At 34.8% G+C, this 14,606-nt stretch overlaps 1 protein-coding gene across 1 annotated transcript in view; it reads left to right on the plus strand.

Annotated features, from left to right (window-relative positions):
- The window catches only part of lamc1 (laminin, gamma 1), a 179,385-nt gene that overhangs the window by 147,385 nt on the left and 17,394 nt on the right, over window positions 1–14,606 (plus strand). Inside the window, exons 6-11 of the mRNA XM_028811341.2 lie at window positions 1,182–1,299; window positions 10,037–10,135; window positions 12,282–12,418; window positions 12,530–12,649; window positions 12,997–13,186; window positions 14,470–14,582. Coding sequence (XP_028667174.1) covers window positions 1,182–1,299; window positions 10,037–10,135; window positions 12,282–12,418; window positions 12,530–12,649; window positions 12,997–13,186; window positions 14,470–14,582 — 777 coding nt within the window. The remainder of the gene's footprint in view (window positions 1–1,181; window positions 1,300–10,036; window positions 10,136–12,281; window positions 12,419–12,529; window positions 12,650–12,996; window positions 13,187–14,469; window positions 14,583–14,606) is intronic.

Genomic DNA, 14,606 nt, shown 5'->3' on the forward strand with positions numbered 1-14,606 from the left:
CATTTAGAAATATTTCTGCTTTTGCTATAGATTTAAATGCTTAACTCTTTTGTTGATTTCATTATATTTTGCCCTTTCTCTGTGCAGGTTTTCCCCCTTCGTTGTATCTTAATAATGACAATTTAAAACGAGCAGATTAGACACCCAGGCAAACAACACTCAATAATCCAAGGCTGCAACTAATTTAGAGTCAGACACACTAATTAGTAAATAATGGATTAATTAAACAATTAGAACACCTAGAAAAGTAGAATGAAAATCAAATCAAGATGAAAATACTGTTAAAAAGAAAAAAATACATTATTCCTATATAACTGCTTGGTACATTTTAATATTTATTTTTTAGCAAACTTAGTTTTCTAATTTCTATATTGTTCCCTAAACACAAATCTTGGGAAATATCAGTTCACTTAATTAGCCCAGGAGTTCAATTAAAAACAGAAGCTGGTTGGAACAAAAACCTGAAGCCACAGGGGGTCCCCAGGACTGAGTTTGGGAAACACAGAAGATTATACAACCAGTACTGAAATATGCAGTGTATGAATGCTGCGAAATAACAGAATATTGTTGTCTGACTAGAACTTTGTAATAAAGGATCCATTTAAAAGAAGCCATTATGAAAAATTCACTTTTAATCAGAGAGGTAAGAATAAACTCTGGATGGAATACACGTCTTTCTCAGGAAATTCACATACTCGCATTGGTTCAATATATAATCAGCGTTTAACCCACCAGGTATCTGGAGGAAACTTTATTACCCAGAAACACCCAAAGGACAAATGTGCAAAGTTCACAACATGAGCTATTGGAACAGAAATTGAACACAGGGCCCTGCAATTATGAGGCAGCAGAAGTAATAATTTTGTCTTTGGAACATCAAAACAGCATTGGCAGTGATGATGCAATATCTTAAGTGGCACTTAAGAATATAAATAAACTGCAAAAACTAATAGGTCATCTTAAAGTTAAGCATATGCCGTACATGATCTTCTGTAATACACCTTAATCATATTTTTATGTTCATATCCTAAGCGTATGTAAAAAAAAAAATAAATAAAAAAATAAAATAAAATACTTTGATAATATTTTTTTAGAGTGTTAGAGGCTTTCAGTTTATGTTACATACTGTGTAAATTATCAACTGTTGTTTAAAAGTATAATTTGCAATTATTACTCTTCAGGTTCCTTGAGCACACAGTGCGATATCTATGGGCGTTGCAGTTGTAAAGCAGGAGTGATGGGAGAGAAGTGTGATCGATGCCAACCAGGATATCACTCGCTCACAGAGGCTGGTTGTAGGTAAGCTCGATGAGGCAAATGGAGTTAATTGCACGGGGATTCATTTACACTTGCACAGTAAGGAGCAAACTAGCACAGAGAATTTCTAAACCGTATGTGCAAAGCAAACATCAATTTTCAAGCCGTCTCAGTCCAGTCGTATTCTTGTGGGAAGTGCGTTATGTGTTCTGATTCATATTCTACTCAAATGTTTCACATGAATAATTAATATCTGAATTTGTATAATGTCTGCTCTTTGAGAGTGATATGCAGATATAAAGGTGTGTAATTTGCATGTTTACAGACTCATTGGCTAAACTACATAATCTTTAAGATATAAGTTATGTTTTCAGATATTCTATGTCAGCCAGACAGTTTGGGAATCTGGGGTAGAGTGTGCATATGTTTTATCAAGGTGCATTTGTGTGGCTCTTATCTCATATATAGGTTTCTATACATCATAGAAGTGACCCAACATGGAACATGACTCCTGCTCAAGTGCAGCCTCTACCCTCTTCCATCCCCTGAGACTAACAGCCTTGTAACAAGCTGAGATGCTTTTACTTAGCAACTGCTGGTCCCTCTGCTATGGCACCCCTGACAAGCATAGGAGTGATCAGTCGTCCATAGTGGTTAATGTCAACCTTTAATCTAGAAACTCACTGCATTGATCAGTTCTGGGCACTTTCCTATCTGACCCAGACCTGAAAAAAAATGTTTGATCAGCCTTTTGACACATTTATTTAAGAGAAGTAAAGCCGTACAACAGAATCTTGTAATCTTGAAAGCATTTGAGAGCATTTAATACACTAAGGAAGACATTTCATGTGAATGCATCTTTTTAGTTTGATAAAATTTGAATTAAGTATTTGGAACAAACATACAGTAAGTAATGTTTCATATTCAATGCAATTTTAGAAGCACCAGCATCCCCAAACCATTTTACACTTGCAGTACCAATTGTCTTACAGAGCTCAGCTGTGGGCAATTTTGGTTATTCATCATCAGTGTTTGAAATAGAATAGTAGCATTACTAAGTTGTTAATGATCTACTAAGTAAGAGATAAAAAATAAACAAAGAAAATACACAGGGTAAAAAAATGACACTGTAAACATAATAAAAAATTACAAACAAAAAAATATTAAGATGTATGGAGTTACATAGAATCATATAAAACAAGCTGTGAATTAGATGAATAAAAATATAATAACTAAAATAACTTGCAGTAAATATGACCTTTATGCATCATTAAAAGCAATTACTGATATTAATACCCAAAATCAATTGTACTTTTTTCTTATTTTTCTCCATCTTTTCAAATTTACAGCAGAATATCATCGCTTACTACTACCCATCCATTTGGGTTTTCTTTACAGTATATAGTTTTATTTTTTCCTCCCTTTTATCAGTCATATATTTAGATTTGAAACAAGTTTAGCAGAATGTATTTCAATGATTTCTCTGAGTTGTCTGGTGTGTCTTGCATACACATAAGGTTTAGCCGCCACTTTGAATTAACTGGATGAATCAGACCATTGTGAATATCCAACATGCAGTTGCTGGTTAACTTTTTCATATTGTAGTACTAATACAGCTCATTTTTTAAACCGTTTATGGAGAAAAGTCCCGAAACACATTGATGCGATTATTCTTATGTAGAATTTCTCTCTCATCTTTGGCACAACATAATATAATTTCTTTGTCCTGGTACTTGTCATATTTGATGATAAATACTCTAGCAAAACCAGGTAATTGGAAAATAGTTTAGTAATGAAGACATACTTAATATATTTGCATTGATAGATTCAAACCCCTGAGAGAGTCCAAAAGTTAAATTTTTGAACCTAGCCCAAAATAGTGCATTAGTTAGTTATTCTCAGATCTCCCTACATTGGATTTCTAGAGCAGTAATCAATCCTTTGTTGTAGTTGTTATATTCCTGTGGTTCAGCGTTAGTATGCATTTCACAACTTCAGTATGGGCGTTGCTCACATTCAATTTAGACTACATGTTTATTTTAGACTCCATTGTAGTCATTTTGCAATGGGTGTTTATACTTTTTTTTACTCCATATCCTCTCTAACTCAGATAATCAAATCACTGAAATCTTGAGCATTTCTGAAATGTCTTCTGCATTGGGATTGCATCTTTTTAAAATAAACCTGAAATTTTGGACATACCACATTTTTCATAAACCAACAGTGCTCTCCGCTGTTCTTGGCACCCCTTGTAAGAAGGGTTACAAAAAAATCAGTTTGAAGAACCACCACCTCGACAATGAAAAAATGAGAAACATCTGACATTTAATTGAAGCAAGTTCATTCAAAGAAAAACAAAGCCCTCATCAAGAAATAAATATTTTTAACAAAACCACATGTGCCACAATTGTTGGCACCCTTGGAAATTAATGTGAAACAATGTAACTGAAGCATGTTTCCCATTTAAATTGGACATTACGTTTCCAGCTGAAATCAACTTCCTGATTAACTGGGATACAAATGTGAGGAGAGACAGGATCAAATTTCCTTAGCTAACCATCACCATGGCAAAGAAAAGAGAACACTAAATCCAAATGAGGGAGAAGTGTGTTGCCCTTCATAACTCATAACATGGTTATAAAAAAAATGCCCATTTCTACAGTTAGGGCAATAAAAAAAAAAGTGGTCATCAGCTGGAACCGTGACAAACTTCCCTGGAAGAGGACCCAATTTTATTTTACCCACATGTACAGTGAGAAGGATGGTAACAGAGGCAATAATATTTCAAAGGCTCACTGTTGGGGAATTGCAAGAAAAAGTAAATTCCTAGGGTTATCAATGACTCCAAAACCACTGACACCTCCATGCCAACAGATTATTTGGAAGGTTTACCAGAAAGAAGCCTTTTCTGTCAGTTATACAAAAACTCCAGCATCTGGGGGTTTGCAAAACATCACTACAACTTTGACTAGAACCGTATTCTATGGTCTGCTAAAACAAAAATCAAAACTTTTTGGCAATAAACACACAAAGAAGGTTTGGTGTAAAAAGGATGGCTGTAATGAAAAGAACCTTGTCTCAACTGTGAAATATGGTGGAGGTTCTGTGATGTTGTGGGGCTGTTTTTCCTCCAAAGGCTCTGGAAACATTGTTAGGATACATGGCATCATGGATTCCATGAAATATGAGATTTTTAATTTTTAATATTTTTAAGATTTATTTTTTATTTTATTTTTAAGATTTTAATATTTTTGATTTTGCCACCACCATCTACTCAAAGCACCATGATGTTCCAACAATGATGGATGGATTAAAAGCCAGAAGTCTGTATGACCATCAGCATCAAGTGACTCCGTGAGAACCCTAACTACAAAGAGGACTATTTCATTTATGTTAGGTAGAATGCCCAAAGGGGACTGGGCGGTCTCGTGGCCTGGAACCCCTGCAGATTTTATTTTTTTCTCCAGCCCTCTGGAGTTTTTTTTTGTTTTTTCTGTCCACCCTGGCCATCGGACCATTACTCCTTTCTATGTTAACTAATGTTGTCTTATTTTAATTTCTTATTTTGTCTTTTATTTTTCTTCATTATGTAAAGCACTTTGAGCTACTTTTTGTATGAAAATGTGCTATATAAATAAATGTTGTTATTGTTGTTTAAATTAAAACCTGGTTGCCTTCACCAGGAAACTAAAAATGGGTCGTGAGTGGATCTTCCAGCACAATAAATATCCGAAACACATGTTCAAATGTACCATGCAATGGTTAAGTGACCACAAAGTCAAAGTTCCACCATGGCCATCTCAGGCCCCTGACCTGAACCCTATTGAAGACCAGTGGAGTGAGCTGAAGAGGAGAGTACACAGGAGAGGGCTTAGTACCCTGGATGATCTGGAGAGATTATGTAAAGAAGAAGAATGGTCTCAGATGCCATGCTTTGTATTCTTCAACCTTCTAAAAGATTACAAGTGAAGACTCTGTGCTGTTATACTGGCAAAGGGAGGTCGTACAAAGTATTAAATGCAGGGGTGCCAACAATTGTGGCACATGTGTTTTTGTTAAAAATATTTATTTCTTGATGAGGGCTTTGTTTTTCTTTGAATTAACTTATTTCAATTAAGTCAGATGTTTCTCATTATTTCAGTGCAAGATAAGTTCTTCAGCAAATAGTAATTTGTTTCTAGCCCTTCTTACTAATTTTTACAAGGGGTGCCAATAATAGTGAGGCCAGTGTATATTAGCAAAAATTAATTCTATAATTACTCTAAACTGAACGTGTGAGAGACTGTGGACAATAAGGAAACCGGAAGTCCGCATTTGTAATAAGAGTGCTAGTATAGTACCTTCAGAAAGTATTCACACCCCTTCACTTCTTTCATATTTCACATTGTTTAAATTCATTTTTCCTTCATCAAACAACACTTAATACAGCTAAAACAGGATTTTAGAAATTTTTGAAAATTTATTAAAAATTAAAAACTGAAACATCACTTTGACACAGGTATTCAGATCCTTTATTCAGCACCGCTGGCAGTAATTGCAGCCTAGAATCTTCTTGGGTATAATTCGAAAAGCTTTACATATGTGTATTTGGAGATTTTCTGCCGTTCTTCTCTGTAGATCCTCTCAAGCTCTGTCAGGTTAGAAAGAGACCATCAGCAGACAGATGTTTTTAGGTCTCTCCAGAGATGTTTGATTGGGTTCAAGTTGGGATCCGTCTGGGCCACTTGAACATTCAGAGAGTTGACCCTAAGCCATTCCTGTATTATCTTTGCTTTGGGGTTATGGTTATTACCCTGTTGTAAGGTAGATCCTTCAGCCAGTCTGTCCTGAGTGCTCTGGAGTAGGTTTTTATTAAGGTTATCTCTTCACTTTGCTCTGTTTAGGTTTACCTCAACCCTGAGTAGTCTACCACTGAAAAGAACTACACAGCATGATGCTGCCACCAGCGTGCTTCAATGTTGGAATGGTATTGCACAGATTATGAGCAGCACCTGGTTTCCTCCAGATGTGACACTTGGAACTGAGGCCAAGCTGTTTAGCATTGGACACCTCATACCAGAAAATTTTATTTATCATAGTCTAGCAGTCATTTAGCTGCCTTTTTGCAACCTCTGAGTGGGCTTTAAAGTGTTGTTTAGACACTCTACAAAACATCCCAGATTATTAGTGTTGCAGTGGTGGTTGTCCTTCTGGACATTTCTCCCATCTCTACATAGGTTCCCTGAATCTCAGCAAGAGTGATTATTCTATTCTTGTTCACCCCACTTACCAAGGTTCTGCCTCAGTTGTTCAGTTTGGCTCAGAAGAGTTGTGGTGGTTGTTCCATTTAAGAATTACGGAGGCCACTGTACTCTTTGAAACCTTCAATGCTGCATTGATTTTTTTTGTAGCCTTCCCCAGGTCTATGCCTTGAAGCAGTCTTGTTTCTAAGTTCTGCAGGCAATTCTTTCAACCTTGTCTTGGATTGTGCTCTGATACACATTTTCAGCAGTGGAACCCGATACAGGCAGGTGTGTGCCTTTTCTAGTCATGTGCAGTCGACTGAATTGACCACTGGTGTACTGCAAATGAGGTGTAGAAACAACAATGATCAATAGAATGGGATGCACTTAAACCAAGTATCATAGCAAAGAGTCTGAATACTTGATTCAATGTGATATTTATTTTTCACAAATTTTCAAAAGCTTCTGAAATCCTAGTTTTACTTTGTTATTCTGGGGTATTGAATGTGTTTTTGGCCAATGAATTTAAACAATTGCAGCATAAGGCCGCAACAAACCTAATATAGGGAGCTGAATGCTTTGTAATGGCACTGTTTATAACATGAAAGCACTACAGCCAAAATACAAAATAAGGTTGCCATTAATGTTCCCTGATAAATCTGAAGGATAGGTTTCATTAATGCACATCACTTTCCTGTCACTGTCAGTTGCAGTATTGATGCTTTATATTCCTCTGCCCAATGTGTTTAGTAAACTGACCTTTGGTTAATGGCCTCTGACAAAACAGCAAGTTGTATTTTGCTCAAACTTGAACATAGTTGTGTGAGAATAATCAAACTTCTTAAACATCCATGCAAACAGCAGTTGAGAGTAAAGCAAAATATGCAGATGTCTGCCACAGGTTCTTTTAGTGTTAAAGTCCAAAAAAGAGACATTATTTACTTCTTAAAATAAAGTGTGAAACCATATTTTGACCCTTTTAAGTTAAAACAATGTAATTTTGTATAATGAGAACAATTGCAAAATTACATCACATAGCCTCTTATACCTCTAGTGATTCATAGGGAGGCAGCATGTTTAAATTCACTTTGTTGGAGAGGCAGCAATGATTTAATCCAGGCAACGTTCACAAATAGAACTGAATTAATACAAGTGATTCTCATGAAGTAAAACACCATGCGATTGTTTAGTGTCCTGCTCCAGCACTTAAAATTTAAAGGTGTGCAATCACCAAGTACAGTCAGACACTCTTAACAAATTAATTATTCTTAAAGGGTTTTGTGTGGGCCAAAATACTGTCATTTTTATTTATTTGGCTGATGCCTTTATCCAAGGTGGCTTAGAACATTTGAGATTGGTTAGATTTCCCTTGTTTTCCAATTGGAGCTCAGGAAGGTGAAGTGACTTGCTCATGGTCATACAGTGTCAGTAGCAAATCCACAACCTTATGTTTTGAAGTCTGAAGCCTTAACCACTACACCACTCTGCCTGTACCAGTTGTGCTCCAGCTCGGTACACACATTTAGTATGTTGTTTTACTAGTATTGGTAGCTTGAAAGTATGTGCTCTGACATGGAAGCATTGAAAGAAGAGATTTCATAAATCCCTCTTTGTGCAAACATTAGAAAGCTGTGGTCTTCGTACAAATCTAGAATGATTTATTACACCTTCTAACTTGCTTACACCAAAGTTGAAGTAACCTCAATTTGTTAACTTCATATTAATCAAAATTGTCTTTGTTTACCTGACTGCATAGAACTTCTAAAGTAAAATAATCACTCATATGTCAATTCTATTGCTTTTTACAATTATATTTGTTATTTGAATAAATAAATAGAATAAAATGCTGTAGTTCATTTGCACATGCTGGTTTTTCAGAACATTACCATTGTAAATGCATGTATCATGTCACTTGCAAATATAAATGTAAACCGTCTGATAGAACATTTTAATATGAATCAAAATATTCAGAGTTCTGTGGTGTAAATGTTTATTTTTGTGTGTCTAAAGCCATGTAAATCCTCCCTCAAGCTAAGGTGAAGACAACAGCCCTCACACATCGTGGGCTTTGCCTGTTCACTGTATATTTTGTATATGGATTTAGATGGTGGTATTATTTGTGTTTTATAAATATATTTGTATTGTTTCATCTGAAATGCATGCATTTCCAAGTTACTATATTTATACTAATACTCAATATTTGGTAACTGGTGAAAGTGGTATAAGCCATAAGGTAAACAATGCAAGTTTCATAAAATTAAAAATGTTCTCCTCCAAAAAAACCACCTACAGTCCAAATGTCATTAATATTTAAAAAGCATCACCCTTTTGCTGGTGGGATAAAGCTCTTGGCATCCACAATGCTAAAGTGGATAACCTTCTTAAAAAACTGATGGATGCCCTACCAGAGAGCCTAAGAATACAGCAGATTGTGGGCTGTTTAAAAAAAAAAACCAAAAAAAAAAACAGCTAAAGACTTTTCTATTTAGGAAAGCTTATTAACAAGAATGCTATAATTATTGTTGTTTTATCTCTGTTTTTATCTTGCTTTGCCTTTGTTTAAACATTTTATGTAGCACTTTGAGACTTACTGCTAATGTGAAGTGTCCTATAAATAAAACGCATTATTATTATTATTATGATAGAGTTTTTTGTGTTCTCTGTAGTAACTGTATGCTCAAAGAATGTGCTTGTTTTGCTTAGGTGTTCATTCCAAATAATAAGATCAAACTGCAAAGTGAAATGAATAGCTGTTGTTGCTGGCAAGTTAATTAAAAAATGACTAAAGTGTTTAACACCATTTTAAAATACTTTAAAAGACTATGCCAACTGTTGCTGTGTATCTTGTATCTCACAAACAGTTGTTTTGTTTATTTCATTATTTCTTAATAATAATAATTTATGTGTAACTGAAACGTCATGAAGAGAATATGATGTTTGACTAGGTTGCTTATGATCAGCAACAGTATTGTGAAACAGTGTACTTTATGCCACAATGACTATAAAACACTATTTTAAATACATTAAATTGAATGATTTTTGATGACTGAATAAAAACAATAAAAGAGATAGTAAAAAATCAATAGAACCAAATGTTTTTTGATGAAAAAACTGATCATGATGTAAAGTAAAAATAAGGTGCAAGATAATCACACAGATTTTATATCATCTGTTTCTGATCTTATTTCAGGCACTGAGTTTGGTTCAGTTGAACCAGGCCACTTAGTAGCTGTAAATACATAAATGAGATACTCGGTTAACACTCATTAGCTGTTCTGACTTTGGCTGCCTATGCATCTTGTGCCTGAGTAAAAATGTCCTGAATATTTTGTGGCAACCTCAGTTTGGTCCTTTTTACTCGTAATTTATTCCAAACAGTGTTGACAGACGCATATGAGGTAAAAATGCTCATATTCTTAATAGCCTTAAAATGACTGCAAACTTCATTTTGAATAAAACAATTTTCTTTGGTAGGTGGCACTCTTCTGGGTTGACATCACTCAGTTTTTAGAATGAGAAGAGAGTTGTGTTATTGACGATTTACGGTTTGTTTTCAGGCCCTGCTCTTGCAGTCCATCTGGAAGTACCCAAGAATGTGATGTAAATACTGGACAATGCCATTGTAAAGACAACGTGGAGGGCTTCAGCTGTGACAGGTATTGTTGTTGGGAAACTAGGCTTAGGGGTGTCTAAAACTTGAAAGTGCATCTTATGCAAAGATCTTACAAGCCTAAATGGACTTGTTAACTATCTACATCCAGACAGTGTTCATAAGCAGATAGATAGAGACATACTTTATTAATCCCAAGGAGAAATTCACATACTCCAGCAGCAGCATACTGATAAAAAAAATAACAATATTAAAAATCCATGTCCAAGTAGTAAAGTGTCCAGGGAACGAGTCCACATAAAAGAAAGTGGTAGGAGTGATCTGTGAAATAGTCTTTCTACCTTTTTATCTATTTTATCTAAGAAGACTAACTGGATGTTATGTTATATAACTTGACTAGCTCTGTTACCCGGCTTCACCTGGGAGACTTTCTAAAACAATTGGCCTCAGTTATAGTGCCATTAGTTAATCAGATGTATCAGAAGTACTTCATATAACTTACTCATGACTTTTCTGTATACAAAATTCGTAGTTTGTTTTGGCTTTTTTTTTTTTTTTTTTTAATTGGGGCTAATATTGTTTAGTTCAATTTTCATTTTTTCTATAACATTAACAAATTTCAGTCAAGTCATTCAAAGCATTTTTGAGACTTTGGGGTATTTAGCTTTTCTATTACAGGGTTGTTTTTTTATTTCTTCTAAATACTGATATGTCAAATGTCCTTTCTTAGTAGATATCTGCAGACCTAGATGTACAGTTACAGTTCTGCCAAATTTCAGTTTTTAACTGTAAGGGAAACTGTTTTTGGAGTGAGTCGCTCAGTCAGTCAACTTTGCATTATACAAAAAAGACACAGCAGCACTAGAAAAATTCAAAATAACAGCATTATGCAGATCCCAGGATTGCAAGACATGAATTTTAGGGAATGATTGAAAAAGTTGAACCTTTTTAGTTTGACAAAGGGAGACCAAGATGTGACACGGTTGAAGGTTTTAAAATTATAAGTGGATCATGGCTGTTACCTTAAAATAAGTTCTTGATAAAATGAGGGGACACAGATAAAACTTATAAGAAGTGAAGTATAACAAATGTAACATTTTCAAACCCTCAAGGATGACACTGACACATAAATTAACTTTAACACTGCTGTTATTGCCAATTTTACCCAGTTAATGTGCAGTTTCAGAAATTTATATACATGATTTGTGCATAGCTTGACAGCATAATAGCATAACCACTTGTGAATGCTGTTTCAAATTTAGTAGAGAGAAAACAATTAATTTGGATGAATGTGTAAATTAAAAATAACATTCCAAAATAAAATTGGAGTTGACGTTTCAAAATTTCCACGCTACTAGATGGCATTTTTGTTCATTTATAATCTATGCCTTAGCAGGTAAACTTTATTACTTTCTATTTGGTTGAGTTTAGTGTGATGTTTAATTTTTCTATTGCCCTTTAAAAGTTGAAAGTAAATTATTTTGCTGGCAACCTGCAATAAAGTACTGGGTAAAGCAGAACTGTGTAAAAGTAGATGGTAAATGCTGTAATTTATTTTGGGAATTTATAAGATGTCTTATTTAACTTAGCTGGAAAAAAATAGCTGGAAACAATCAATGCCCTAAACTCGGTTTTCAAGACCAGATTAAGACTGCATTTCCTAAATACTCATCTAATAGTTGCATTGACTTTCTTTCGTAACATCCTTCTGAACATCTGCTGACATTACAGGGAGCCTCATCGAGTTCATAAATAATTATGGACTCTGCAGTAAAAAGGCCTTACTGTACGTTACATTGCTGAATGGATGACCTTAAAGACACAAATATTAGGACCATCAAAATCTTAGCCATATGAACATAATTTTGAGTAGACGTTGAGTAGATCTGTTTTTGTCAATAAACCTTTCATATTATTTTTTCAATATACTGATAGCGTTAATTTATTTTTCTTCTACCAAACCAGCTGTACATTTCCTAACTTTATTTTTTGTCTTTAATTATGATTTCTGATACTGCTTGGTATAGATCTTCCTCCTAAGTGTGTTTTTCAGCTGTTTTTTGAAAAACCTTTTCAATGTTAATAGTGTAGTCAGTAGTGTTCACCATTGTACTAGTTCATTACTTCCTTTTGTTTAATTTTAGTTGAAATTTGTATCAGTTTAATGGATAATAATTACTGAATTTTCTTAGGTGCAAGCTGGGCTATTTCAACTTGGATCCACTGAACCCTCAAGGCTGCACTGCCTGCTTTTGTTATCATCATTCTTCTGTCTGTGAGAGTGCAAGTGGTTACAGCGTTTATAAGATTACATCCACCTTTGACATAGGTAACTCATTTTTTAGCTTGTTTTTCAGTAGTATTTGAATACATGGTGGGACTGAGAATTAATCAAAAATCAGTGTATGAAAATACTGAATATTTCTGTGTATTCTTCTAGATGCTGAAGGCTGGAGAGCGGAGCAGCGTGATGGATCAGAAGTATTAGTTCAGTGGTCCACCAGTCGGGAGATATCTTTAGTATCTGAAGATTACACCCCCATTTACTTTATCGCACCAGGTAGTTGCATCTTAGTTTATAAAATGTTAGGAATACTTACAAATGGATCTAATTTGATTATTTCTAAACACAAAGTTATTTATATTCCCTAATACTATTTTCAGACTTTCCCAGTTAATGTAGTCAATGACCAACTTTTATACTCATGATTCTGTCTATATTAAAATCATTGCTGTTAGTGTTTAGAAAAGCTGCACACATCTAAAAAAAAAATTTTGTGTACATTATATTTAAATGCATATATGCAAAGTTTATGTATTTATACAGTATGTGTGGGTATGTGTATGTACATACATATATTAGAAGGTTGTCTATTGACACAAAAATAACTCAATTTTTTTTTATAGGTAAATTTTTGGGAAACAAAGAGCTTAGTTATGGTCAGAACATCACTTTCAGCTTCCGTGTAGAGCGCATTGATACACGCCTGTCTGCTGAGGACGTAGTGCTGGAAGGGGCTGGATTGCATGTCGCTGTACCTCTTATTGCTCAGGGTAACTCTTATCCTAATGAGAACAAGCAGACTTATGTTTTCAGGTGAGTATCGTATAATGTAATATCTACAAAGTGAAAATGTGTTCCATTCCATAAGACAGTATACAACAAATATTAAGAGTTTATTTTCCAGCATCTCTGATACATATATCAATTTTCTAGATATGTCACAGTGTGATGGGTCTTTATTTAAAAGACCCAGGACATCTCTAACTTACAATGAACTAGACTCCTTGCCATTATTCTTACAAGGGGAACAGGCACAGCGAGCCTCCCTGCATCTTTTTCAAATAACTTAGAGCTGTTTAATGACTATCACGGTTTTCAATCACTGAAGACTGATCTCCCAAGTTGGTGTTCTGGTGCAATAAAGTACACAAGAAAACAAGGATAAGCAAGAAAGTAACCTACAAGTGTACCCCTGTCTTTACAGAGACCAATATTTTCAGATCTCTATTGTTTGTTAGAATTCAGAATAAAAAGTATAGTAAATTGAAAAAAATCAGAAGAAGAAACTGAGAACAAATTTGTCTCACATTTTAAACCTGTTCTCTCTGAATCATTTTTTTATTTTGTGTGAGGCGTCTTTGTAAATGGTATTTGAAATTCTACTACTGTAAGGCAAGGACAGGCATCTTTGGAATATGCTGCAATGCAAGCCCATTGACGTCTTTGGGAATCTGGCATGTGTTCTCCCATGGCATCTCATTGTGCTTCTCTCATGTGCACTTACTGATTTTACTTCTGGATCATGTCTCATATGGACTGAGACAGCTTATCTACACCACTGACCAGAAGGATTCAGTCTGCTAGAGTGGGCTTCTTTCTTTCTGTCTCTGAGCAGCAGAGAGCCCTTACCACTGTCTTTTGCTGGACAGGAGCCAGAAAACAGCAGTGTTCAAACTGAATGCTAGTACGTAAAGGCAAGCAATCGTATCAAATGTGCTTTAGTGCTATTTTTTTTTGTAGAAAAAATGAAGCAGAATCATAGTTAAAAACCCCTGTTTCACTAAAAATGATGTGTACAAGTAGCATAGAAGCCATGTAAACAAAAAGCTCTCATATTGGAAGTTGCTGTTTCCTGTTCTTTAGAGACTATAAAAGTAGGTAATAAAAGCAGAAAAACTGGCCTGAGAAAATATCTTAAAATTTTGGGGAATAAATGTTAGATATTGTTTTGTTTGTAGATAAAGAATCTTTGTTTCTGTTTTACTTTAAAGCTAAATACCTTCATCAAAATGTGAATTGCTTAATTTTAAAATCCTTTGGAACATCTCTTAGCTTTTCATGCATCTAATTGCTTTGCTCTATTTGGTAACAAACAGGCTGCATGATGTTACTGACTATCCTTGGAGACCAAGCCTTAACCACTCTGACTTCCAAAAGCTGCTTCATAATTTAACGGCTATTAAGATCCGTGGCACCTACAGTGGAAAAAGTGAGTTATCTCAGAAGTTATGTG

This window comes from Erpetoichthys calabaricus, chromosome 10 (genome assembly GCF_900747795.2).
Source record: "Erpetoichthys calabaricus chromosome 10, fErpCal1.3, whole genome shotgun sequence".
In the NCBI taxonomy this organism is placed as follows: Eukaryota; Metazoa; Chordata; class Cladistia; order Polypteriformes; family Polypteridae; genus Erpetoichthys; species Erpetoichthys calabaricus.